The sequence below is a fragment of the Tiliqua scincoides genome, chromosome 11 (assembly GCF_035046505.1).
Source record: "Tiliqua scincoides isolate rTilSci1 chromosome 11, rTilSci1.hap2, whole genome shotgun sequence".
Classification (NCBI taxonomy): Eukaryota; Metazoa; Chordata; class Lepidosauria; order Squamata; family Scincidae; genus Tiliqua; species Tiliqua scincoides.
The window spans coordinates 4743434-4768672 of record NC_089831.1 but is presented as its reverse complement, the minus strand read 5'-3'; the positions used below and the strand labels follow the sequence as shown (position 1 = coordinate 4768672).

General features: G+C 48.1%; 1 protein-coding gene across 1 annotated transcript; it reads right to left on the bottom strand.

The window, feature by feature from the left end:
* Positions 1-661: 661 nt before the first annotated feature.
* PLAT (plasminogen activator, tissue type) lies at positions 662-23091 on the bottom strand. The gene is made up of 14 exons (XM_066639330.1): positions 23028-23091; positions 15984-16083; positions 14579-14627; positions 13752-13883; positions 12212-12325; positions 11468-11642; positions 10340-10431; positions 9968-10139; positions 9400-9485; positions 8348-8537; positions 7029-7165; positions 6787-6927; positions 2661-2809; positions 662-1906 (listed from the first exon to the last, which is right to left on the bottom strand). The coding sequence occupies exons 2-14, from the start codon at positions 16050-16052 to the stop codon at positions 1748-1750; spliced, it is 1665 nt and encodes a 554-aa protein (XP_066495427.1). The 5' UTR covers positions 16053-16083; positions 23028-23091; the 3' UTR covers positions 662-1747.
* Positions 23092-25239: the final 2148 nt, after the last annotated feature.

Here is a 25239-nt window from a genome sequence, read left to right as displayed (position 1 = left end):
CCCACCAAGATGCCACCGCAGCTTGGTTGAAAACTGCTGTGCTAGACCACTGACTGCCAGCAACTAAGAGGACTCAAGGCCCAAAGCAAACAAGAGTCTAAGAGGAGGCCAGGCTCATTCATACTCCTTGAGTCAGATGATTGTCTTGGCTGGGCTGTATTTATGCTCCATCCTCTAGTTTAGTTACAGCTGTTTTCAAAGTTGGGCATAATCCTCCAGCAACACCACATCTCGAGTTTGCACAAGTGAAGCAAACGGAAGAGGACAGGGCCAAGCTCTTTAGGTGGTTACCTCTAACTGCGCACCAACCTCTACCACTTCTTTACTCGCTCCCTGTGGGAGAGGATGGGTGGAGGAGGGAAGCATGGCAGGTTAAAGGGTCAGGGTGGTGGTTGGTGCACTGTTGGGTAAGGCGAACCATCTTGTGCTGGGAGACCTTGAGGGCCAAATCTGCAAGATGAGCCCATCAGTCTTCATAATTAAAAAAGTTCTTCATCAATAGTTTGAAAGCTGTTATTTTACTCAGAAGTAAGCCGATTGTGTTCAGTAAGGCTGTAATCGTACCTTACTCACTGGAAACAAGCATCTCTACCAGTAAGTCTGAAATGAATGAATGACTACAGGACACACCATTTAATTCCAACACAAAATCTAGTAGGCTAACCAAATTTAATGTATTCAAAAATACACACAAGGGACAATCTCAGACTACTAGTCTCTCTGGGCCACAGTAGAAAAAACATTCAAAATGCATGTCGGAAATGTTTGAATAGCTGCAATATAAAAATAATCTTTTGAATTCTGCCAGGAAAGGAAGCGTCAACAATTCTCAGGATTGAGGAAAAGCAGAGATGGCAGCTCAGCTGGCCCAAGCAACTCACACCGGGGGCCAAATCCTCATTCCATCACATATACCACACACAAACACAGAGTCCTCTTTGTGCTCTTGACCCTGGAAGTCCATTCAGAATCCCAAAGAGCAGTGAGGTATAAGACATGTGCCAAGGCCCCCCAAGACCAGCAGGGAGTCCCATTTCCCTCGTACTTTGTACAAAATGCCCAAGACAATAAACACAAAAGACTTTTCTGTTTGCTTTGCCCCCCGCTCCATCCAGGAGTTGCCACCATCTACGTAAGATCAGAAGAGGCGTGAATGGGTGCTGTTCCAAGCAGTAGGCATCCACACCCACTGTGGACACATAACATTACTCCCATGCTTCTCTGTGCGCACCAAAGCACATAATGCAGTTGTTATCGCATTATGATATTAGATATTTAATTTTCTCTGTAAACCGCTTTGTGAACTTTTTGTTGAAAAGCGGTATATAAATACTGTTGTTGTTGTTATCGGATTTTCAGGAGCACTAATGTATGACCCAACAGCAGTTCCTGCCAATCTTTTGGGCTTTTAAAGGAAGGAGGTGGGTGCAGCCATGTCCAACACAAACTGGTGTGACATAGAAAACAGTCAACCCATTTTTGCCCAACCCACAGGTTTACACATTTGATCCCTGTTGCATATATGCAACATTGGGCAGAAATGGCTAAAACCTAAACACCTCTGTTGAGGAGAGAAAGGTACCGAAGACGATGAGTCCCTCCCCTGTCATGTGCCAGTCCACGCTGGTGTCACACGTACATGTCTGAAAACAGTTTCTCATTTTGGCATCCGCTAGAACTTCCCTGATGCAAGAAGAATCCAGGGTGGGTAACAGGGAGGGAAGCCTCCAGGGACTTGTTCATGCCATCACTGGCTCATTTTCTCTCGAATCCAATCCAGATAGCGAACCACGTTGGTGTAAACGCCTGGCGTGTCTTTCTTTCCACAGCCTTCACCCCAGCTAATGATCCCAATAAGAGTCATACGGCCATCATTCTGGCAGACCAGAGGCCCCCCAGAATCACCCTGCAGAGGGGAAATTTTATTTTTTTTAAGCAAGCAATGAGCAACACAATTTTTCTGTATTTTTCAAAAATGCCTATCATGTTTTCCTTCTAACTTTTTAGGGCAATTCAGGGCCAAAGTACACCTGGGCCAATGTAGTAGCATTCAGGGCTAAACAGCCCAATCTTAAGCATGTCTATTCAGAAGTCCCACTGAAACTAGTCCCTGGTAAGCATGCACAGGACTGCAGCCTAAATGCATCATTATGTAATTACAGGTTTAGATTTACTCATGTGTATAAGCTGCAAGGAGGTAAAAACCTGGATCGGGACCAGAGCAGGGAGATAATTTTTCCCTTTTACCTCCATGCCATTTTCCCACTGGAATTGCCCTCATGAAACAGCCATTTAAAAATTAGAGTAGTAACTATGCTTTGTAGTGATTTTCAGTAGAGAATACATGTAGTGTCATGTAATTTGGTCCTCTGAGCAGCTAATAGGAGAGAGATACCGTAAATATTAAAGCAAAATAATGCAATAATCAAAGAGGTTTTCCTCTTCACACAGCACATACTCTGTGGAATTCACTGTCACAAGGTCTAGTAGTGCAGTGTGTACAGAGGCTATGCATGTCAGAATATCAGGTGGGGGGGGGTCAAAGGATATCTTATCTGCAAGCTGCCTAGAGGCTTCTGGTTGGCCACCGTGGGCCAGAGAATGCCAGCCTGAGTCTAGATCCTGCAACTTACTCCAAAAGTTCTTAGAATTTGGGTTACCTTGCAGGCATCATCGAGATTCCTGGTGTCTCCGGCGCACAACATGTTCTTCGTGACCGTTCGGTTAGCAAGTCGCTGGGGAATGCATTGGTTGTCTGGATACAGCCGTACGTGACCTTCCTTCAAACGCTCAGAGAAGAAAGCAGAAGCTGTTGGCAGAACAGAATGGGATCATTGGTGGGGGGGGAACAGCACAGGTCCCTTTCTGTGATAGACCAGGAGCAGCCAGGTGGTGGCTCAGAAACACACAGGCAAGAGGGAAGGGAATTAATGAAGAACATTTTTGCACATAATCAGGGCCGGCCCACCTATTAGGCAGACTGAGGCAAGGGGTGCCCATCAACGTCTTCCCATTTGTCTCCTAATACTCCCTGGCTTCGAAAAGGAAGAGAGGGTAAGGCATGCAAAAGGAAGCGTTGAGGGGAGGGGAGGAGAGTGGTGTGCTAGAGTGTTGTCACAGAGTGGAAGATGGAGGACATCTGGTTGTTCTAGCCCAGGGGTCTCCAAACCCCAGTCCAGGGACCAGATGCAGCCCACAGCGAGCCTCTAACTGGCCCGCGGCCAGTCTCTGGGCCACCGAGAGCCTCTGGCTCACTCAAACACGACCAGAGCTGTGCACCAGCCATGTCCAGAGTGTGTTTTGAGGGCCAGGAAGAAGGGGGAACGGGGGTCCATTTGAGAGTGTGCTTTCTTGGTGGTGTGTGTTGGTGTTTGGAGAAACATGATGTAATTTAAATTTTATATTTAAAAAAATTCTTCTGTCCCTTGACACTGTGCCAGATTTTTGATGCAGCCCTCTGGTCAAAAAGTTTGGAGACCCCTGTTCTAGCCCATTCCTCCACACTCTCTTTTCTATCCCCTCTTCTGATCCAAAGAGTGGGTGGAGCAGAGGCTGGCACATCAGCAGGCCTGCACGATTTAATATGGAAGAAGAATGAGAGAAAACCAAGCTTAGCCAATCAGACGCCACGTCTTTGGTGGAGTTTGTCTGATCTCAGAAGCTAAGCAGGGTCAGGCCTGGTTAGTACTTAGATGGGAGACTGCCTGGGAATAGTCTTTCGAGACTGAAGGTTGCCAACCAACCTTTGTTTTGAAGGGGTTGAAAATTAGAGGCTCGACAGTATGATTTGACTCATCAGTAGAGATGCTCATGCATGAAACCGCCTGTGCACATTTTATTTGGTGTGGTTCTGAAGCTAATAAAATAGGGAAGAAAACAAAAATGGGCCTGCCTGGAAGCAGAGTTCTATGCTAACTTTCTTTCTGACGTGGCACATTTCTGTGCACAAGGAGCATTTTCATATGGAGAAGCACTCAGTCACAGGAACTCCCACTTGCAATGTGAAGTGGTACAGCCCAGATCTGGGCCTGTCACCTCACTCAGAACTAAGCTGCCCATCCCTACTCTGGCAACTTGTTTTTTCCTTGCAGCTGAATCCCCTTGTTTTGGTTTGAAAGTCCCAGTACAGATGTTGGAGAAGGCGGGGAGTTCACAGGCTCTTTGAGATGGGGGGGTCACAATTTTAGGGGCTCTGGCATGCATTAATGTAAGCCAGATGCAAGTCTGGTCTGGTGTATGTACGGCACAGTCACATGGATCGATGAGTGAGTGGCTTGGAATGCAGCCAGCAGACCACTGCTGCAAGAAATCAAGTACAGGGAAGATGTTTATTTAAGCATGGAGTTGAAATTGTGCGGCTGGACACTTCCAGTCCCAACTCAGTGACCTACATTTCAGCAATCATAAAAACAAAGCTCCCTGCAACTCAGGCCGGCCTACCCATAAGGCCAACTGAAGCTGTTGTCTCAAGTAGTGAACAGCCACCCGTCTCCATCACTCTTCCTCCCCCTACTCCAGGGGACCGCAACCTTAAACATTCAAACAGCCACTTGGACCCGTTTTCCGGAGAAAAGAAAACATCGGGAGCCACAAAACCCTCTTAACATAAGAACATAAGAACAGCCCCACTGGATCAGGCCATAGGCCCATCTAGTCCAGCTTCCTGTATCTCACAGCGGCCCACCAAATGCCCCAGGGAGCACACCTGATAACAAGAGATCTGCATCCTGGTGCCCTCCCCTGCATCTGACATAGCCCATTTCTAAAAGCAGGAGGTTGCGCATACACATCATGGCTTGTACCCCGTAATGGATTTTTCCTCCAGAAACTTGTCCAATCCCCTTTTAAAGGCATCCAGGCCAGATGCCGTCACCACATCCTGTGGCAAGGAGTTCCACAGACCAACCACACGCTGAGTAAAGAAATATTTTCTCTTGTCTGTTCTAACTCTCCCAACACTCAATTTGAGTGGATGCCCCCTGGTTCTGGTGTTATGTGAGAGTGTAAAGAGCATCTCTATCCACTCTGTCCATCCCCTGCATAATTTTGTATGTCTCAATCATGTCCCCCCTCAGGCATCTCTTTTCTAGGCTGAAGAGGCCCAAACGCCGTAGCCTTTCCTCATAAGAAAGGTGCCCCAGCCCCGTAATCATCTTAGTCGCTCTCTTTTGCACCTTTTCCATTTCCACTATGTCTTTTTTGAGATGCGGCGACCAGAACTGGACACAATACTCCAGGTGTGACCTTACCATCGATTTGTACAATGGCATTATAATATTAGCCGTTTTGTTCTCAATACCCTTCCTAATGATCCCAAGCATAGAATTGGCCTTCTTCACTGCCACCGCACATTGGGTCAACACTTTCATCGACCTTTCCACCACCACCCCAAGATCTCTCTCCTGATCTGTCACAGACAGCTCAGAACCCATCAGCCTATATCTAAAGTTTTGATTTTTTGCCCCAATGTGCATGACTTTACACTTACTGACATCTTGACATCTAAAATGAAGATAACACTGCATATATAGTTTTTTTTTTACCTTTATGCTATGTATAAAAAAACTGTAGTGTGTTAAAATCAATGGGATTTCGTTTGACTCCAAAGTGGAGTCAGGGGAGGGGAAAAAAACAGACAGATGCTGCTTTGCACTGAATCGAAGCAATGGGAAGACTTATGCAGGCTTACTCAGAAGAAAGCGCCTCTCTGATTTCCATGGGGCTTCCTCCTTAGTCAGTGTGTGTCGTATTAGGATCGCATCCTCCACCCTCAGACTTCTTTTGGGAAGTCTGCCCTATCAGTTTCAGAGGAACTGACTTCCATGCTCAGGTGCACTGACCAGGAGAGAAATTAAACGAAGGCCAGAGGAACTGATTCCGGAGTTGGATCCCAATCCTAAGCATGCCTACTCAGAAGTAAGTCCCATTCAGTTCAATGGGGTTTACTCCCAGGAAAGTGTGGCTAGGATTGCAGCCTCGGGCTGCTGGAAGGGAGCTTGGATTGCGCAGTGTGCCCAGCCAGTGCGCTTTGGCTGTCTCCACTCCCTGCAGGCACGCTCCAGGGTCGGACACCCCATCTCTTCTGCAGTGGGGGGGGGGTGCAACATTAAGGCAAAGGGTGTCAAGAAGCCTGGAGGGGTCCGAGGAGGCTTCGGAGTGCAGCTTATCTGCCTCGGAAATGCCTTTGTATTTTTACATAGTAATTAGTTTAGCAAAGGGGGTGACAGAGAGGCACCTGTGAGATACAGGAAGCTGGACTAGATGGGCCTATGGCCTGATCCAGTGGGGCTGTTCTTATGTTCCCATGTAAAAGAGAAGTGTGGGCTCCCTCTCTTTTCCTTGGACCCCCATTGGTTCAAGCACCTGCAGCCAAAAGTGTAACTAGGCACCTGCCCCAGGGACTATACCGGGGGGGGGGTGCATAGTTACAGAGGAGATGCTGGGGCTTTGTGCCCCCACTCTTAAGAGGTCAGAATTGAAATCATGTGGCATGTCACACGATGTCATGACATCACTGCCCCAGACACTGGGACTGTGCCTTACACTTGGAGCATCTTGGTCGCACAGGGCCAAATACAAAAACTTCACACCTCACATTCTCATAGAAAAGGGAGATGGAGGTCCCTCTTGGCCCCTGCTTGACAGAGGCACCTGGAGCAGGCGGAGCCCATAACAAAACACTTGGCTTGGCAACTCAGGCCAGCCAAGAACTGTGGACCCTTGTCCCTAGCCCAGCTCTCACAATGGTCCAAAGAAGCCAGCTGTGGAGAGTACACCCATCCTTACTTTGGGTATGCTTGCCGTATCCCGAGACCTCACACTCTGTCCAATCAGGCAGCTTCAGTCCAGGCTCTGGGAGGCAGACGGGGCGAACCGTGTCCGTTTCTATTGCACACTCCCCAAAGATGGGCTTCAGTTTCAACAGAACTGGAAGGAAAAAGACAAAAGCAAAAAGGCATCAAGAGTGAAGATGGAGAGGCTGGAACGGGCATGTCTGGCCCTAACAGGAGACTACAAAAACGTCTCACCGATATCGTTGTCCAAGATCCGGCTGTCAAACTTCTCATGCAGAAAGTATTTCTCCACTTCAAACTGCTGTTCGTTCCCTTCGGGATTTGTGCGAGAAGTCCTGCCCAACACAATCTTGAGGCGCTTGGAATCAAACCTGTGCGAGGCAGAAGAGTTGTCGGTCACTTGTAAGGACATTACAATTTTCCTCCTAAATCACAAGCGCCAAAGGTCCATGCTTTTCTGCTAACAGGCTGCAAGGCCCAGCTTGCTGCACCATCCTCTGCTCCTCCCAATCCCTGGACTGGAACCAGGCAGAGGGGAAGAGGAAGTGTGGACCAGAGGGATGGGCTAGAGCAGTGTTCTTAAACTTTTTAGCATTGGGACCCACTTTGTAAAAAAACGACACCATCAGAACCCACCTAGATTGACAGCACTTAAAAAAAAATCTAAAAAGTAATAATAACCAGAAAAAAAGCTGCTCAAACATTTTTCTCCCTATATTTACACAAGCTTGCAAACTGCAGGAGCTGAGCTCTTTGCAGGGCAGAGAGCAGCTCTCGGATTTGGGAATAGCCTCAAGGCTCGAGGCAATGGTGATCTGGTCTTTCCATCACTGGAGGCTCTGTTCTGAGTTAGTAGGGTAAGCGGGAAAAGAGGAAGAGAGGAGACAGCCTGGAGGAGTGTACATCCTGATGAGAGTCTCTTCTGGCGACAGAGGGAGGAAAAGGTACTCACCCCCTCATATAAAGTCCTGTGGATGCTGAAACCCCTCCCCCCCAAAGAATAGCACTCCATATTGAGGTCCACAAGGCCACACCCTCTCCCTGGATCACTCCACTCAGAACGCATCTTGCTCTCCCAGCTGCTTCTTCATGCCTGCTTCCTTTTTACACAGCGAGTCCGCACCCTTTCAAGTGGCACCCAGAGCAAATGCCATGTCTTTCCACACTCTAGCTACGCCCCTGTGTGACCCACCAATGAGTCACAACCCACAGTTTGGGAACTGCTGGGTTGGAGTGTCCTCTTCCTCCATTTAGAGTTGGGCTAGAGCAGGTATGTCAAACATGAGGTCCATGGGCCAGATGTGGCCCCCGGAAGCCATTTATCCAGCCCCCATGATCATTGAGCTCCTTCCCACCTTGAAATCATGATTTGCACATTTTCTCTTCTGTCATTTGCAGCTCATAAGTTTCTATGTGAGATGAAGGTGCTTATTTCTAGCCATCATCTGCTTAATGATGTCACTTCTAGCCCTCACCAGGCTCCATGAATGCTGTCTAGCTCACTATATGAAATGAGTTTGACATCCCTGGAGTGGCACAAAACAGCTTCTTACTTCTCTTCCAAGCAGTGCGCAGCCGACAGGACCCAGCAGGAGTTGATCAGGATCCCACCGCATTGGTAACCATAGTGCCCTCGGAAGTTGATAAAGATAATCGCCTGCCATGGGTGGGACTGGATCTCTGAATAGAGGCCTCCCCTGATCCGGAACTGGGCAACCTTGTGCTTTCGCAGTCCACACGTGGCTGTCGATGGAGGTTGGGGAAGGGAAGAAATACAGAAATAAAGTTTTGCGTTAGCTACAGACCAATATTGTCTCTCAGGCAGCTCCTGAGAAAGGTGATGGTCTTGATCAATGGTATGCATACCACCAGTGATACTTGAGGTGGTGTCTGGTGGTACTTGTGGGACCCCTGCTGCCTGGGAGCGAGACCAGGAATGCGACACAGACAGTGCTCAGAGGCTCAGCTTGGTGGGCAGAGCTCCAAAGCAGGCTTTTCCACACTCAAAAAAGCCCTTCCTGATGTCTGCCACTTTGCATCTGGCCCCCCTACTCAGAAGTATCTAGTGATGATGTCATTACCAGTTACTGCCAATGATCCTTTGAATAGGTGGCTCGTGTAAAGTGGTACAATGGAGAACAAATGTTGAGAAACACTGATCTAGATAGAAGATCACATGTGGTCCCCAGGCAAGTGCCTCAGTTTGCCCCCTGCTGAGCCTGACGCTTCTTAGCATTACCTTGGAGACCCACTGCATGGGCCATGGTATATCCTGGGCCTGCTGAGGGCAGGAGGCTGCAACCTAAAATGGCGGGTGACCCAGAAGTCTTGTTCGGGTTGTGCCGTGCCATGTTTCCTAAACGGTGTATCACAAGGTGCGACAAATGCAGTTTGGGAAACCGATCGGGAAACACGGTGTGAGCATGACCAGGGTGCAACTTCCAAATCATCCACATTTTAGCCGGCAGCACTGGTGCAAGCCACCAGAAACGGGGTCGCAACCCACAGTTTGGGAACCACTGCTCCAAGTGGTTAATTTCAGGAAGGGATTTGACTAGAAGAAGTGACTGGTTTCAGCTTGGAGGAGCAAAGGGGGGACACTCACAGCAAGCCGGAACATCACAGTATTCCCACTGCGTCTTGTCACCCTTCAGCACGTGGCACCACGGCCTGGTGTCGTTGTCTGGATTCCTGCAAGACAGAAGAGGCAGAGGATTATTTCAGAGGCTGAGCTTTCCCCACAGTGCCTGCCGTGCGGGCACTCTCTGCGTAAATAAATATAAATAAATAAATATACAGTATTTATATACCGCCTTTCTTGGTCTTTATTCAAGACTTTATTCAAGGCGGTTTACACAGGCAGGCTTATTAAATCCACGCAGGGATTTTTACAAATTGAAAGAAGGTTCTTTCTTTCAAGAACCACTACATTCAAGGTGTTACACTCCGATCTGGTTTCACATTCTGGCCTCCATCCTCCCACGCTCCGAGCAGATGGAACAGCTCAGCTGCTGCTTGCCAGCTGCTTCAAGGTCGCACGGTGCCGGTGGCCTCGAACTGGCGACCTTGTGGATGTTATCTTCAGGCAGACGGAGGCTCTACCCTCTAGACCAGACCTCCTGCCCCTGCTTCAGCTGCTGAGCACCCTTGCAGTAAAGAGGAACATGTCATACCGGCAGTAGTTGTGGCTGCTGAGGCCTTGTGATTGTGCACTGCTCTTCCAGGCATTGTGGATCTTGCTGGTGAGGAGTTTGGAGTCCCACCGCAGGCAGGTCGAGCCCGATTCTGTGACGCTGTGGCTGCCTCGGTAGTCGGTGCCCCTTCCTGAAACACACTTGTCTTTTTCTGCAACAGGCAAGAGAAAACAGCAGGTTGAACTCAGACAGTCCCACATCTCCTCTGTGGGACACGTGGCTCAAGTACAATAAGGGAGTTGAACATTCAGTCCCCTGGCCCCCTTTACCCCCTCACTCTGCTGTGCCCCCCCCCCAACACTTTCATGGCATAATCCAGACCTTTCCACTAAAAAGGAGCTTTGGACCTACCTCTGGAGCAGGAAGAGAGGCCACAGAACTCCCAGGTATATGCTCCTGCTTTGAAAACATGGCACCAGGGTTTGGAGTCCTTGTCTGGGTTTCTGAAGAAAGGGAGAGGACATTGGCGGCCATTTAACACACAGGCAGGGGCTTTCGCATATGCTCTGCCCCATAAGTGAAACCAGAAGTCCCACACTTCCAGGTTTCATGGCACCACACGAGGAGCACATTAAGGAGGGGAATGATCGTCTTCTTACTCAAGTAAGTGTGAGGCAGATCAGTGCAGCTTATACTGGTGGCAGGTTGAAGGGAGGTGTCAGCAGCAGACTCTGGGTGAAAGTCAACGTAAATTTGCCACCCCCTTGCAATCTGCTGCCAATGCAACCCGCTTCAGGTGGCCACATGGATGGGCCGGCTGTGCTTGCAACTAGTATACAAAAGCATACAGTCACCAAACCTGGAGGTCATACACAGCCTTCATGAGCAACAGCGCTTGAGACCTCTCCCCCCCCCCTATAAATCTGACTAATCCCCTCTTAGTGCTGAACAGAATATACAGGTGTGTATCGCTTAGCAACGTTCCAACCAACGACAAGCCACATATACAACAGTCCGTCATTTAACTTATGCCTACGGGTAGCTGAGAACTCCTTACCGTTGTGTTGCCATTAGGAGGTCCCAGAGGCCCCGTCCAGGTCCCGCCAGGCCTCAGGAGACCCCAGAGACTTTTTCCAGGTTCCCACCCCCCACCCCCAGCCTCAGGATGCCCTGCAGAAGTTTCAGGAAGCTATTTCTGGTTTGCTTCCAAAAACCAGACAGTTTGCAGACCCTTCTGCAAGCCGTTCTGAGGCCTGTGGGGGCCCAGCATGACCCGGAAGAGGCCATTGGGACTTCCTGTTGAAAACAACACCACCATAAAGTTAAGTTTTTGAGCATTTTTCACAAAAACGACGAACTTGCTTAACAACAGGATTCAGAGAACGTATTCCCGTCGTTAAGAGACGCATACCTGTATCTGAAGAGGGCAACATTTCTTCATGGTAGAATTTGGACACAGGAAAGTACGTGCATGTTTGGGAATAAGAAGGCAGGCGAAGAAGGAGAGATGGAACAATCCTACACACTCGATTCTCTTACCGGCAGTAGTTATGGTTGCCCAGCCCAAGCTGTAGAGCATCCACCCGGCGCCCATTGTATCGCTTCTGGGCCACTGCGCTGCTGTTCCAGTTCGCACACTCGAATCCGCTCTCAGTCGTGCTCCAGGTCCCCCTGTACGTTACCCCCACCTCCTCGTAACACAGGGCTTTGGTATCTGACCAAGAAGAAGCAAAGCATCTCTATTAGTTCAGCCCTGCCCCATCAGAATCTGAGACCCAGGTCCTAGCAAACCCTGAGGGCACTCTGCACATGCACCCACCCTTGGGACAGACCTGCACTAGCACAGCAATAGGATCCTAAGGGGAGAGTGGCTCCATCATTGCAGGAGCCGCATGGGTCTGGAGCAGAACTGGCACTGGGCAGTGAGTCCTGAGCCAGCTGAGGAAGGTTAGTGGAAGACGGGCTCCTTGGTAGCTGCAGCTGTGAAACTCCCTCCCCTGTAAGGCCAGCCTGGCCCTTTTGATCTCACCTCTGCTGGCAAAGAACCCACTCTTTAGCAAGGGTTTCCAGCCCTGATCCTGTGCTAATTACACAGCAGGGGTCTCCCCCCCCCCAAACAGCTTCCCCACTGTAGGCAACAGTGTCCATCTTAATTGTGAAATAAAGACAGTTGATCAAGCTAAACCCAGGCTCTGTCACATGCAGGGAGGGCATCAGGACTGTCCGGGTTGGGCCCATTCCTCCTTCTATTTGTTGCACTCAACCACAAGGTTGCAAACTCACCAATCTCGCAGTGCTGCCCAGAGAATCCTGGGGGACAGAAGCAGATGACGTGGCTGGGAGAGTACAGAGCTTGCCAGCAGCGGCCCCCACTGAGACACTGTTGCTTTGGACAGGCTGTTGGACAAAGCACAAGTGAGAGAGCCTCAGTTTCCCCTTTCATGGCCATTCAGGCTCTTGTGTGCCACATCCACATGACAGATTTCGGCTTATCCCTCATCCCTAATAGTCATGAAGCTTGGGGCATTGAACATATTAATTCCCCTTTCCCCATACTTGGTAATTCTTCCATTCCTTTTGAATGTCTCCTCCTCTTCCACTGAAATTTAGATTGTAGGCATCCTGAGGCAGAAACCTGCCAATCTGTAAAGCACCACATAGGAGAAAGGGAGAGCCCTGCTGGATAAACCAAGAGCCCAGCATTCAGTGCCCTGCAGTGGCCTACCACGTACCTGGTACTCAGGTACCTCTGGAAAACTGACAAGCAGAAGGTACAGAGTCCTCTCCCACTGTTGCTTCTATGCAAATGATAGGCATATATCTGCCCCTGGAAGCCTCAGTCTTACCATCTGCAATATGGGGATAATCAAGCTCAACTCATCCAATAAATAGGCTGGCTCTGGCGATTGCCTCAGGATGCAGACTGACACCTGCCTCTGTCCACCCACCCACTGCTCATCCTACTCCTCCCAACTCCTGGAATGGAAAAGGAAGAGAGACAGAAAAGAGGAAGTGTGGAGGAAAGGTGGGCTAGAGTGTCTGCCTCTTCCTTTCCCAACCCAGGGATTGGGAGAAGCAGAAGCTGGCACATCACCAGGCAAGAGGGAGCAGCATTCGGCATCCCAACTCCTTGGAACTGGGAGGTCTTGGGCTGGGCTGGCTCATTTTATGGGATTGTAGGGCTTAAAACAAGACCACACACTCTTGAAACACCCCAAAGTGCTACCCATTGATATAGCAAGTAAATAATGTTTGGTTTAAAGATTTCTATCCTGTCTTATCCTAGATGTCTTGAGGCAGCTCACAATGCATCCAACAAAATTAATACATAATGACAAATAACACTGACTTAAAGAATAGCATAACTGGCATAAACAAAGAACCAGAACTATGCATGTACATGGTGTTAAACAATAAATGCAACTGCCATGAAAATGACAGTCTGGGAGCTCAACATGCAGACAGGCTAACCCAGCAATTTTCAACCGGAGTGCCATGGCATACTGGCATACCAGGAAAGGTCCTCAGGTATGCTATGGGGTTTGTAGCACAACAATTGAAAATTGCTGAAAAACCATTCCAGGTTCTTCAGCTCTGTTTCTAGGGCAGCTGTCTGTAGTAACAAATTGTCTGTCCCTCTTTCTCCACCGGAAGAGTTGCCCTAGAAACAGGAGTTGCCCTAGAAACAGAAAACCCAGACAAGTCTCCAAGAAGCCGAAATGACATCACAAGAGGCAAAGACCATGGAGTTCAGTGTGCCCTGAGAAGGAAAAGTCACTGGGCTAAACTGATGCCACGAAATAGGTGCCCCTCCAAGACCCACCTTTGACGGGCACCGCATGACAGTAGCTGAGGCTCCTCTCACACCGACAGTATTCAATTCGGTTGCTGGTTCGGCGCAGCCAGCTCTCCCTGTGCTGGTAAGCTCGTTGGGTTGTCGGGTCTCTACATGAGCCTGGGAAGGCACAAAATGGGGAGGTGATGCCTCAGGGAGGTGCACAAAACATGGGATTTATTGGGCAGGATGCAAGTGGCCAGTGTACTTCAATCTCTGCCTGCCTCAAGGATAGAAGCTGTTTTGTGCTCATGAAGGCTTCTGCCAAGGTGGACCACAACGAAAGGTAGGGGGAACTCTACATTCTCTTGCAGTTGTGGTGTTGCCCCCTCTTTCACCTCCCCCACTTTTTCATAGGCCTCCAAGCAAGAGAAAGGACAGCCCCTTGGAAGAAAGAGCCCACTGCAGCCATGAACTGATGAAGCACAATCATTAAGAGATTGAGCTGCAAGTCAAGATGTTCCCAGTTCAAATCTCACCCCTGCCATGGAATCATTGGTGGCCTTAGTTGAGCCTCTCCATCTCAGCCTCAGCTTCCCCAGCTCCCCCAGTCTTCCCCAGCTGCAATAGGGGCATATACTTGCCATTCAGAGTGGTTGTACGGACAACACCAACATAGCTGAAGTGCTCTTCACACTCAAGAAAATGCTATGTAAATGCCAAGTATTCTTTGTCTTCCATCCTTCAATTTCTAAAGAGCAGCTGCTTATTATTCCCAGACATTGCCCTCTTCCTTGTGACCCACTCCAAAGGGGAGAATACACCCAAGGTAAAGGCCATGACAGCCAAGCTCATTAGCCATCTCAGCTCCTTACCTCTTGATCCAGTTCCACGAGCTCCTCTCTTAATGAGCTTAAGAAGCTCCTACGGGGAGAGAGAGAAAGAAAGGAGTTGTTGAAACATACCAAGTGCTGTCAGAGAAAGGTCAGTGACTGAGCATTGATGCTCCCCAAGTGCTGGAGAAGTTTGCAGCACAGATGGAGTGCATGACTGGCCCAGGATCTCTCCACACAGTGAGAGGCGGAGTGTCAAACTCTGCTCCCCTTACCTGGGGATGTGCCAGCCTCTGCTCTTCCTACTTCTTGCTTTGGAAAAGGAAGAGGGAGGGCAGACCCAAAGAGGAAGTGCAGAGGAGAGTGCTGCATTATGCCAGTGCAACACACCACTGTTGTCTCTTTCGCACTATGGCACAGCAGGTCATCAGTACAGCCATTCCAGGGAGTCAACTCAACTGGCCTCCAACAACAGTGACTTCAGGCAGGGTTCCTTAGTTTGAGCACCTCCTCACTTAGCCATGCAGTCTCCGGGGCCCTGCAGCATTCTGGGCAGTGTGTAGCAGCACCTTTCAGTTTACTCACAAATAGCAGGTGTGCATTTGGAATGGGCCTGCAGCACAGAGGTGGGAGGGGGTATTTATTTTGAGCTCCTCCCCTGATCTAAGTTGTGCCCCAGTAGCACTGCTGCTTACAATTCAACATCAACTGATATGTCTTTGGAACATAACAGGAGCCCTGCTGGATCAGGTAAATCTAGTCCAGTCCCCTGAATTTCACAGTGGCCCATCAGATGCCTCAGGCAGCACAAAAGGCAACAAGATACCTGCATCCCATACTCCCCTGCTTCTGGCATTCGGAGGTACCCTACTTCTAAAACCAGGAGGTCGCACGTAGCCATCATGGCTATGTGCAACATGTGATAACGAACTTTCTTTCTAGAAATCTGTCCAATCCCCTTTAAAAGGTCAGACACCATCACCACATCCTGTGGCAAGGAGTTCCACAGACTGGGTATTTTCTTTTGTCTGTTCTCACTCTCCCAACACTCAGTTTTAGTGGATGCCCCCCCCCCAGTTCTTGTTTTGTGTGAGACGGGACGAAATCCCTCTGTCCATCCCATGCATAACTGGATATGTCTCAATATAAAGAACAGCAAGCCACTGAACTCAGGCACCCCTGATCTCTGCCACCAAAATCTCAAGCTGTAGATGGAGCAATGCTCAATAAGTGACTCTTCTCCAAAGAGCATTCAGCATCCCATTATTATGGCCCTTAAGATCTGAATTAAGAATTGGATTCCAACACTTACATCAGCAAAAATACCTCCTTCCCCCCAGAAATTAGATCTAGTGTGCAAACCGCATTTTCCTTCTGATATGCCAGGACAGCTGGCAAGGGAAGGGCAGAAGATGCCAAGAGAAACACACACTGGCACTTGTGTTACCTGGCACCGAAAAGTGGAAATTGCTCCCAACAGCAGCAGGAGTGGAAATAATGCCTGACCCAGATTCATTTTCACGTCTTCCCTTCCAGCAACCAAGAACCTACAAGGGGAAAAATAAAAGAGAGGGGGGAGGGAGAGAGTTAATGAAGAGCTAATATCCTAATGCAACGATCATCTCAAGTCAGCATTCGGAGGACACGTGAAAGGACACACTTGGATGCTTGTGCAAACAGACGCCCCGCAAAGGAGAAACACTGCCAGCTCTGGAAGAAGCCTGTGCAGCAGATGGCGGAGAGCAGATTTGATGGCTCACGAGCTGAACACGGAGCAGCAGCTGCAGCTCAACAATGTTTACCAGAGGATTTGAGACCAGATCCATCTGCTTGAATTTAACCCTGTCTCGGAGCGTCACCCCAGGCCTGCAGTTTCCATCTCGGTCCCTCCCTTTGGCTGGCTGCTGAAAGTAGGTTACTTGGCCTGGGAATCTGGTTTGGGGTTTGGCACACTCCTTGTCTCGGTCACTGGTGGTTTTTGCCTCTTTGACTCACTTCCCTGTAGACAAAATAGCCCCTCTCAGATAAATCACCCTGCACAGCCTAGGTTTCTAGGATTTCTGCTGCAAAAACTCCCTTCTTTGGAGGTCCTCCAAAGGTCCTCCAAAGTCTTAGCTTCTGCATTTCTCAGCAGTGATGAACAGTCATGTTTTAAAAAGCCAAGCAGGGATACAACTGCGTCTATTTATTTGCCTCTTAAATACACTTACACTGCAATCCTATGCATGTTTGCTCAGAACTAAGCCCCATTCTGTCCAATGAGGTTTACTCCCAGGTAAGCATGCAGCTTTATCAGTGTCCAGACTTTGGAAAAAAGATAGTTGCATGCCAGTGGCATCGCTAGGAGGGTGCAGGCGGTGCAGACTGCACCGGGTGACGCACACGGGGTGACGCGCACTGGGGGTGACGTGCTAAAATCGCAGTGGTTAGGAGTAACCCCCTCATATTATATACCGTTGGATGTGAAATTTTGAGCGGAATGCAATGCAAAAAAACCAGAGTGAAATATCTCCTGTCTATCAAAAGTTATGGTCAAAAAACTGGAGAACAAAAATGCATGCATCCCTAGAGAAAGTGAAAGTGAGCCGTATCGCATGTTTACTCGCGAGTAGGCAAACTTGCCTTAGTCCGTCAGAAACGGAAGGCTGAGAGGAATCCAATGACACCATAATGGTCCTGATCCAATGAATGCAGCCCCCAAAAACACCTGAGAAGGAAGTCCCTCCCTCCAAGCACATGAATGTATTGAGCCCTATGGAAAGCGAAATGAAGCCTCATGGTCACATTCATTCGCGAGTAAGCAAACATGCCTTGGCTGGTGTGGAAGATCAGGAGAAGGCGAGTGCAAGGCTACCAGAATGGTCCTGATCCGATGCACCTGGAGCTAAACAAGTGCTCCAGAAGGCAGCCTCCCCCCCTAAGTAGGATCAAAACAGGCTTCAGCTGATAAGGTGAACCTTTTTGAGACTTTAAAAGCCAGGTGGATCCTGACAGTGATCTGGTTTAAACAGAAGTTCTTAAATTGAACTGGGCACTGGGTAGGGCTGAAAACCTTACTGATTTTGGAGGGGGGGGGGTGTTATTGCAGGCAGGCTACAGAGGAAATTCACTTGGTGGAACAGGGCTGGCTTCTGCTTATTTAATTATTAGTTTTACTTTAATTATTTATACTTATTTGTTTTAATTTGCCTGATGATGTCACTTCCACCATGACATCAATTCTGGTGGGTCTTAGACAGACTGTCATTCTAAGAAATGGGTCCCAGTGCTAAAAGTTTGAGAACTGCTGCAATAAGATGTTAGTAAGTTGACACCCTGGGGGGGGGGAGTGTGACACCACTAGTGATCAAAAAATCACTAAAATCACAGTTTGGAGGAATAATACCAGTATGTTATATATCAATCAATGCGTAATTTCATGCAGAATGTGTTCTATCTTTGTTCTATCAAAAGGTACAGCCAAAAAACCAGTGGGGGCTAAGTGATGGTACCTCACCATGCCCACCACCTGGGGTGTTGCCCCACCCACTGCATGGGGGGCGACGGGTTGGCATCCCACAAGGGGTGACATGAACCTTAGTGACACCACTGTTGCACACCCTAAACTAAGCATGGAGAAAAGATTACAAGGCAGACTTAATTAAAAATCCTACATTTAAGAGGGGTGGCCCCCCTAAAATTAATTCCAAGCACAGCATTGTTCCTTTGCATGTTCATTCATTTATGCAGGTGAATCATGGCTGGGAACTGCTTGGAGAATGATGGAATCCCAAGTGCTCCTTCCACTGCTGGGGGAGGCTGGGAGAGAACCTTTTAAGAGGTGCCAACAATGTTTGGCCAAGAGATAAAATTCTCTTCTTCAGCGTTCGGGGTACTGTAGAAAGTTAATTCAACCCGTCCCAGACTCCACATGGAAATGGCACAGAGGACACAGCCCTGTCTGGACTTCCTCCACCAGGGATCCTTGAGTGTCAGATTAAAGACTGAAGAGGCTTTCTGATCTCTCACCCCAACACAGAAATTCAATCCCTGCAATTTAATTTATAGCCAATGAAGGGGAGCTGGACAATGGTGAGCGGGATGGGAGCCTGCAGTGGCATAGCTGGAGGGGGGCGGAGCACCCATGGCAGGGAGCCTCAATATGGCAGGCAAGCGGCCCCTCCCTTCGGAGCCATTCCCGGCGGGGGGGGGAGGGAAATGGAGCTGTACGCACCAGGGCGATTCTTCTGTACTTATAATGCCCCTACAGTTCTCCCACCAACATCACTGACTGAGCCCCAACACTTTCCTCCACTTGCACACACTCACTGATTTTGCAGCAGCCCACCTGCCAACCATGTGTTTATGCCTTTGGGTAGATGAGAGCAATGCAGTGGTCTCCCAGTATGCTTTGAACAGTTCAAAATGAACCTCACCAGCCAGCAACAACATGTGAAAGGGCTCACTTAAAGTTGTTGATAGGTACTTGGAAATTGCAACTTTAAGCAAAATAACTTAAAGAAACCCATTCTCCCCTAGCTGGGCTCAGTAACACTCTCTCAAGTGGTGGGCTTGCAGAGTGCTTTCCTATCCCACCGCAAAGCATTGCTGTGTCCCAGATTGCCTTGTGCAAGGCATTGTGGGGCTCGACAAGGTTGAGGATGTGGTTCATGGGCCTGGCGTGATCCAGAAGTGGCTTCCAGTAGCTCTACCGTGTGCTGCTGCGGAGGACAGATTGAGAACCGCTTCACAACTTTAAAATGAAACAATGTTGAATGAGACAACTTTAAGTGAGGACTTTCTGTACATGAGCAATACATGCATGCAGGTTTTCCTTGCATTTTCCCAGCAACCCTGTGAGGTGGGCAAGCAGTGATGTGCTTCCTATATGTGACTGAAGTCATGCAGCAAGGGGTCATTCCAAGAGTCAGTGTAGTGTAGTGATTATTGTGTCAGAGTAGAAGTAGGGGTCCTGAGTTCAAGTCTCCACTCAACTTTAATGCTCACCAAGTGACCCACGTATCTCTCAGCCTAACTGACCTCATGGGAGGTTAAAATGAGAGGAGAACCATGCATGTTCTTAGAGGAAGGGTGTGACAAATATGCAATAAATTAAGTAGTGCAATGAAAGACATGGCATAGACTTGCCCTGCTTACACATTTGTCAGTATCTAGACTGTAAGCTCCTTGCAGAAGGGACCTACCTTTTCACTCTGTGTAAAGCACCCGAGTTAATTCCAGGTGTGTATAGGATTGCAGCCCAATTCATGTTGAACAGGAAGAAACCTAAAGCTTTTCTTGACATTTCTCCCTGTCTACCTGCTTTCCCTGCTGCAGGTCTGCCTGCCCCACAATCATTGAGACAAAACCTCCTGCTTCACTTCCAGTCCCTGCTTGAGTGACTGCAGCTTATGATGATTCAGAGGAAGGAGATATTAACCAAGGGAAGAGAAAAAAGGGACTAACTGGCACAATTTTGCAAAACAAATGATGAGACAGCACAGCAGAGAGCACTCGCTCTGGTTCAATGGAGATCAGTTCCGTATGAATCACTGAGTCAAATATGCCCCAGAAGCCAGGGCTGCTTCTTGAGAACTGAGAAACCAGATCAAAGCTCTCAAGGTTTGAACAACCCAAACAGGCAGCCCCACTGCCTAGATTAGGCAACAGAGTCCAAAGGACTATCCCAAAAGGATAGCCCTCCCCCATTCCCTAGACCTTTCGGGCATCAGGATCCGAGTTGTGAGAGGCAACAGTAGAATCATTTTCCTTGCTCCATACAAGTGAATGAAGGTACAGGCTCCATTAACTTCATGGAGCCAGGAAAGTGGGGTGCTGCTAGAAAATCTGCAAAAGAGGACATCCAAGAAAAATGTAAGACATGACAAAATAAAAGCTAAAAATTGATTTCATGTGGTTAAACACTATATTATTTATTAATTTTAAAACTATATTTCATATAATTTATTAATTACAAGGCTATACACTGCCCACTCAGCAGGGCCTGCTCACTGGGAAAAGGAGGATACTTAAGTTATTTTCCAGGACATGAGGCTTTAAAAAAAAAGGGGGGGTCAGGTCCTGGAAAAAGAGTACATCTGGTCACCCTGCACTAGGGGTGCTTCATTGTATGGCAGGTGGTAGCTGGCGCCAACAACCATGTGGTAGTGCACTGGTAGAAGCGGTAATGGGCAAGATGTGGCAGCACAGCTGTTTTGTCCTTCATAGCAGGTCTGGTTTGGGGAGAAGGAGGGTGCAGAGTAAAGCCCCAGCTGTGGGACAAACCACCAGCTCCTAGGTACTGCAGCCACCTCTGGTGGCAGCAGTCATGCCCACAAACCTGGAACAGGCAAAAGATGGTGCTTGCAGTAAACAAAAAAAAACCTGAAAAGGTCTGCTTAAACCTCCTTTTCCGTCTGCAGCGGAAAGAAGAAAAAAGTAAAGCCAGAAGGAAGGGGTCGGGGTACTTTACAGCCTGGCTTGAGAGCTGCGCTTTTAGCCCTGCATCCACATCAGACTCCACATAATAGCAGCCCCACTGGATCAGGCCAAAGGCCCTTCTAGCATCCAACTTCCTGTATCTCAGTGGACCACCTGATGTTTCAGACAAGACGATAAGATCCCTGCATCTGGCATTCTGAGGTGGCCTACTTCTGGAACCCTGAGTTCCTGGTTCATGGCTTGTAATCTGCGATGGGACTTCCTTCTAGAAATCTGTCCCTTTTTGAGGCATCTTGGCCAGATGCCATCACCACATGCTGTGGCAAGGAGCTCAACAGACTAATTCCACACTGGCTAAAGAGATATTTCCTTTTGTCTGTTCTAACTCTCCCACAACTCAATTTTGGTTCTGGTGTTGTGCAAGAGGGGAAAGAATGCCCATTCTGTCTCCATAACTTCGTATGTCTCAATCATGTCCCCCCTCAGGCACCTTTTTTTCTAGACTAGAGAACCCCAAATGCTGTAGCCTTTCCTCATAAGGGAGGTGCCACAGCCCAGTAATCACTGGTTGCTCTTCTGCACCTTTTCAGATTCTAATTCTAGTTTCACTATGTCCTTTATGAGATGTGGCAACCAGAACTGGAGACTCTACTTGAAGACACCTGTCACAGACATAGCTGACTGGTTTGGGGCCGATGATCCATCCTCACCAGGAACCACTATAACTCAGATTCTGTCAGGCAAAAATATACCCCTTTGCTCCTAAGTTCTTCTCCTTGTGACTCTGGAATATAGGGTGGTCCTACCAGACTACCCTAGAGAGACAAAGGCTAAAGTAACATTCCCCCCCCCTTCCTTTTTCAATCCAAGGAGTGGAGATTGGCACATCACAAGAGGGGGCACAGCTCTGAGTATTTTGCCTCAGGTGTCCAGAGGTTTGGGGACTGGCTCTGAGAAAGAAACAGAGGGAGAAGTCCCTTCTGTTCCTGCGTTCTGAAAAAAAAAAAAGATTTTTCTGATTTGTTCTTGTGATCACTATGACAGATCTTAAATTCTTGTCCATTGAATTGAGTTATTGCCACAGAAAAAAGAATTCACAGACCTTATAGACACAACATGCAGAGGTCCAGGTCCTTCCCAGAGCTCAATGAGCTCAGCCCCGCCCCCGGGATGTTCAAAGTGATAAGCTCTATCTAACAGAAACCACACACTCATCAACAGGCGCAAAACACAGCAATGTTTACAAGGTTAGAAATCCTGTTTACTAGCCTCCTCTTGTACAAGCCAAGAGGTTGAAGGAGGGTGGGTGGAAAGGCATCTGCACTAATTTAGCTCATTCTAAGAAAGGAAATATATACTGCATACACTACACATTTAGACACACACACACACAAAAGTTTGCATACATAGATACACCAGCCTCCGTACAACCTGGATGAACATGTGTTGTAAGAGAGCCCCGCAAAAAAGTGCATCTCGGCAGTGGCGTCACTGAGGTTTGCAGGAGGCCAGAACATCACCCCATGATGGGCCTCGTCCCATGCAGTGGGCGAGGCAACACACCAGACAGCGGGCATGGTGATGCACCATTGCCCTGCCCCACTGGTTTTGTGGCTATAACTTTTGATAGAACAAGATATTTCAATGTGGTTTATTTCACTGCATTCTGCGCAAAATTACATATCGAATGATATCACAAGATGGTATTATTCAAAAATACCAAGATTTTAAAAGTTTCGGCCAGCAGTGGTGTCACACCCCCATGCCGTCACCTGGTGAGGCCCACACCCCCTTACTGCATCCCAGAACACCACCTACAGAGTAAGTAAAAAAAATCAAACCACAGGCTATAGAGAAGTCCAAATCAAGAGCTAGGGCTTCCCCTCACTCCATTATTAGGGTTGCCAAATGATCAAAGCAAATGTCCTGGAAAAGATGTTTTTTTTAAAAAAAATTCTGGTCAGTTGCTCCAACATCATGGAGCAATGCCATCACATCCACTCAGTTTTTAACACACTTGTACATTTTAGGCCAGCAATTTTTAAGGCTTTTCTTTTCATGACACACTGACCTCTATAGTCTTCGCCTCTTGTGATGTCACTTCTGGCTTCCAGGAGATTCTTCCAGGAGGCTCTACCGACAGAGGAAGAGGGACAATTTGTTACTACAGACAATTGCCCTAGAAACAGAGCTGCAGAACCCAGAAGAGATTTTCAGTTACAGGTCATGCCTCGTTATCCACTGATTTGGTATCCACTAATTTGACTTACACTGATACCAAAGTATCAGTGAATCCAGGCATTTAAAAGCGATGCCTTGTAACAAGGAAAAGAAGCACCATAATCCAATTTCCTACCTTTGCACTGTAAAATAATTATAATTTTATTCCATTGGATTCCAATATGCACCCCATCTAGTAGCTGAATGCGGTATAGAGTCTATATCAATGCGTTCTGGGGTAACAACAGAGGAGCAAAGAAGTGGTTCTGTAAAGCTATTTTTCCACTGATTTGGTATCCACTAAGGGTTCCAGAACAGAACCCCAGTGGATAACGAGGCACATCCTGTATTTTCAATGCTATGCTCTAAACTCCTGCAACACATTTGCAGGTCTTTTGTTGCACACCAATGTGTCATGGCACACTGCCTGGAAAAAAAAAAATCACTGCTTTAGACCAGGGGTGTCCAAACATTTTGGCAGGTGGGCCACATCATCTCTCTGACACTGTGTCAGGGGCAGGGGAAAAAAGAATTAATTTACATTTAAAATTTGAATAAATTTACATAAATGAATATTTTAGAGATGGAACTTATATGAATGAATGAAGGTCTTGCAGTAGCTCAAGGTCTATAAAAGGCCTTTCACAAAGCCAGCCTTTCCTTCACTGCAACTGCTCCATCACAGATGTGAAACAGTATGTAGTGGAAGGAGTCCTCGTTCCACAGCTCAGGTGAGAGGTCGAACAGTCGTCCTGATGCCAAGAGCAGTTGTGTTGGGCCAGCATGGGCTCCAGCAAGTCTCTGGAGGGCCAGAGGCTGATTGGAGACTGGGGGCTCCCCAAGGGCTGATTGAGAGCCCCCGAGGGCCACAAGTGGCCCCCAGGCTGGGGTTTGGGCACCCCTGCTTTAGACAGATAGATTATGCTTTAGCCCTTGAACACACCATTGGATAGACGCTGAGCTCTACCCCCAGCCTGGGGGACAAAACCCTTCAAACCTCAACATGGCAGCATCAATTGACTGGGACTGCCCAAAATACACATCATCAGGACAAAGTCTCTGCTCTCAACATCCTGTCTCCAGCTTGCATATATGAGCAAATTAAGCTGCCTGACAGCCAGATTGATTGCTGGTCCAACTGGCCCCATATCATCTACTCCTGTGATTTTCAACCTTGTTCATCTCACAGCACACTGACAAGGTGCTAAAATTGTCAAGGAACACCATTTGTTAAGGCACACTGCACTGCCAGGTTGGGGGGGGGGAGGAGGACTCACATCCCCCAATGGCCCTACTAATAAATAACCCTCCCCCAAACTCCAGTGGCACACCTGAGGACCATTGACGGCACCACACTTCCTACCCAAATCTTTCAACTTGGAGATGCAAATGACTGAACCTGGTACTCTGGGGCATGCAAGCCACGTCCTGCACCGCTATAGACCCTTCCCGTAAAAGCACAACCAAGGCTGGATAAGCCCCAAGGCTTATCACCTCCCTCTGTGCCACTATAGCAACAGACCTTGGCTCATTCATTTCGACTGTTGCTCAGCATTTGTACAATATAGCCTAGAGTGCTCAAACTATAATCTGGTTTTAGGAGAGCAAACATTTGTCCCTTCCCATGTGACATTAAGGGCTCCAGGGTGTTCCTTGGCCAGATTTTTGATGGAAGTTGGAAGGTCGTGGGGGTGTTTCTAAATAGACTGGAGACAAAAGTTCTGCTTTGGAAAAAAAAAATTAAGCTCCTGGTCTGGCGTTAAGAAGTGAAAAGCTGCCCCCCCTCACCATGGCGCCAGAATGTTGCAGAGTTTACATTATTGCTAGGCGGATAAAGGGAGGCCCCTTTGCAACAGATAACAGGCCAATTTGCAGGAAAACAAAAGCTGTATGATAGAAAAAACAGCCTATTGTGGTTGAATTTAAAAATAAAATGTTGCCCAACACATCCAAAAATATGGTGTCTTCTGTTTCCTGGAGAAGTCCAATGGAATCCAGCTTGTTAACAGTCTGACCCAAAAGAGCTGTTCACACATGACATTGTACAGATTTCTGTTCACACA

Coding starts and splice junctions, on each gene's coding strand:
- PLAT (XM_066639330.1), bottom strand. CDS start 16,052: ATGAATCTGGGTCAGGCATTATTTCCACTCCTGCTGCTGTTGGGAGCA. Junction 14,628..15,983: donor TTTCCACTTTTCGGTGCCAG/GTAACACAAGTG, acceptor CTCTCCCCGTAG/GAGCTTCTTAAGCTCATTAA. Junction 12,326..13,751: donor TCATGCGGTGCCCGTCAAAG/GTGGGTCTTGGA, acceptor TTTGTCCAACAG/CCTGTCCAAAGCAACAGTGT.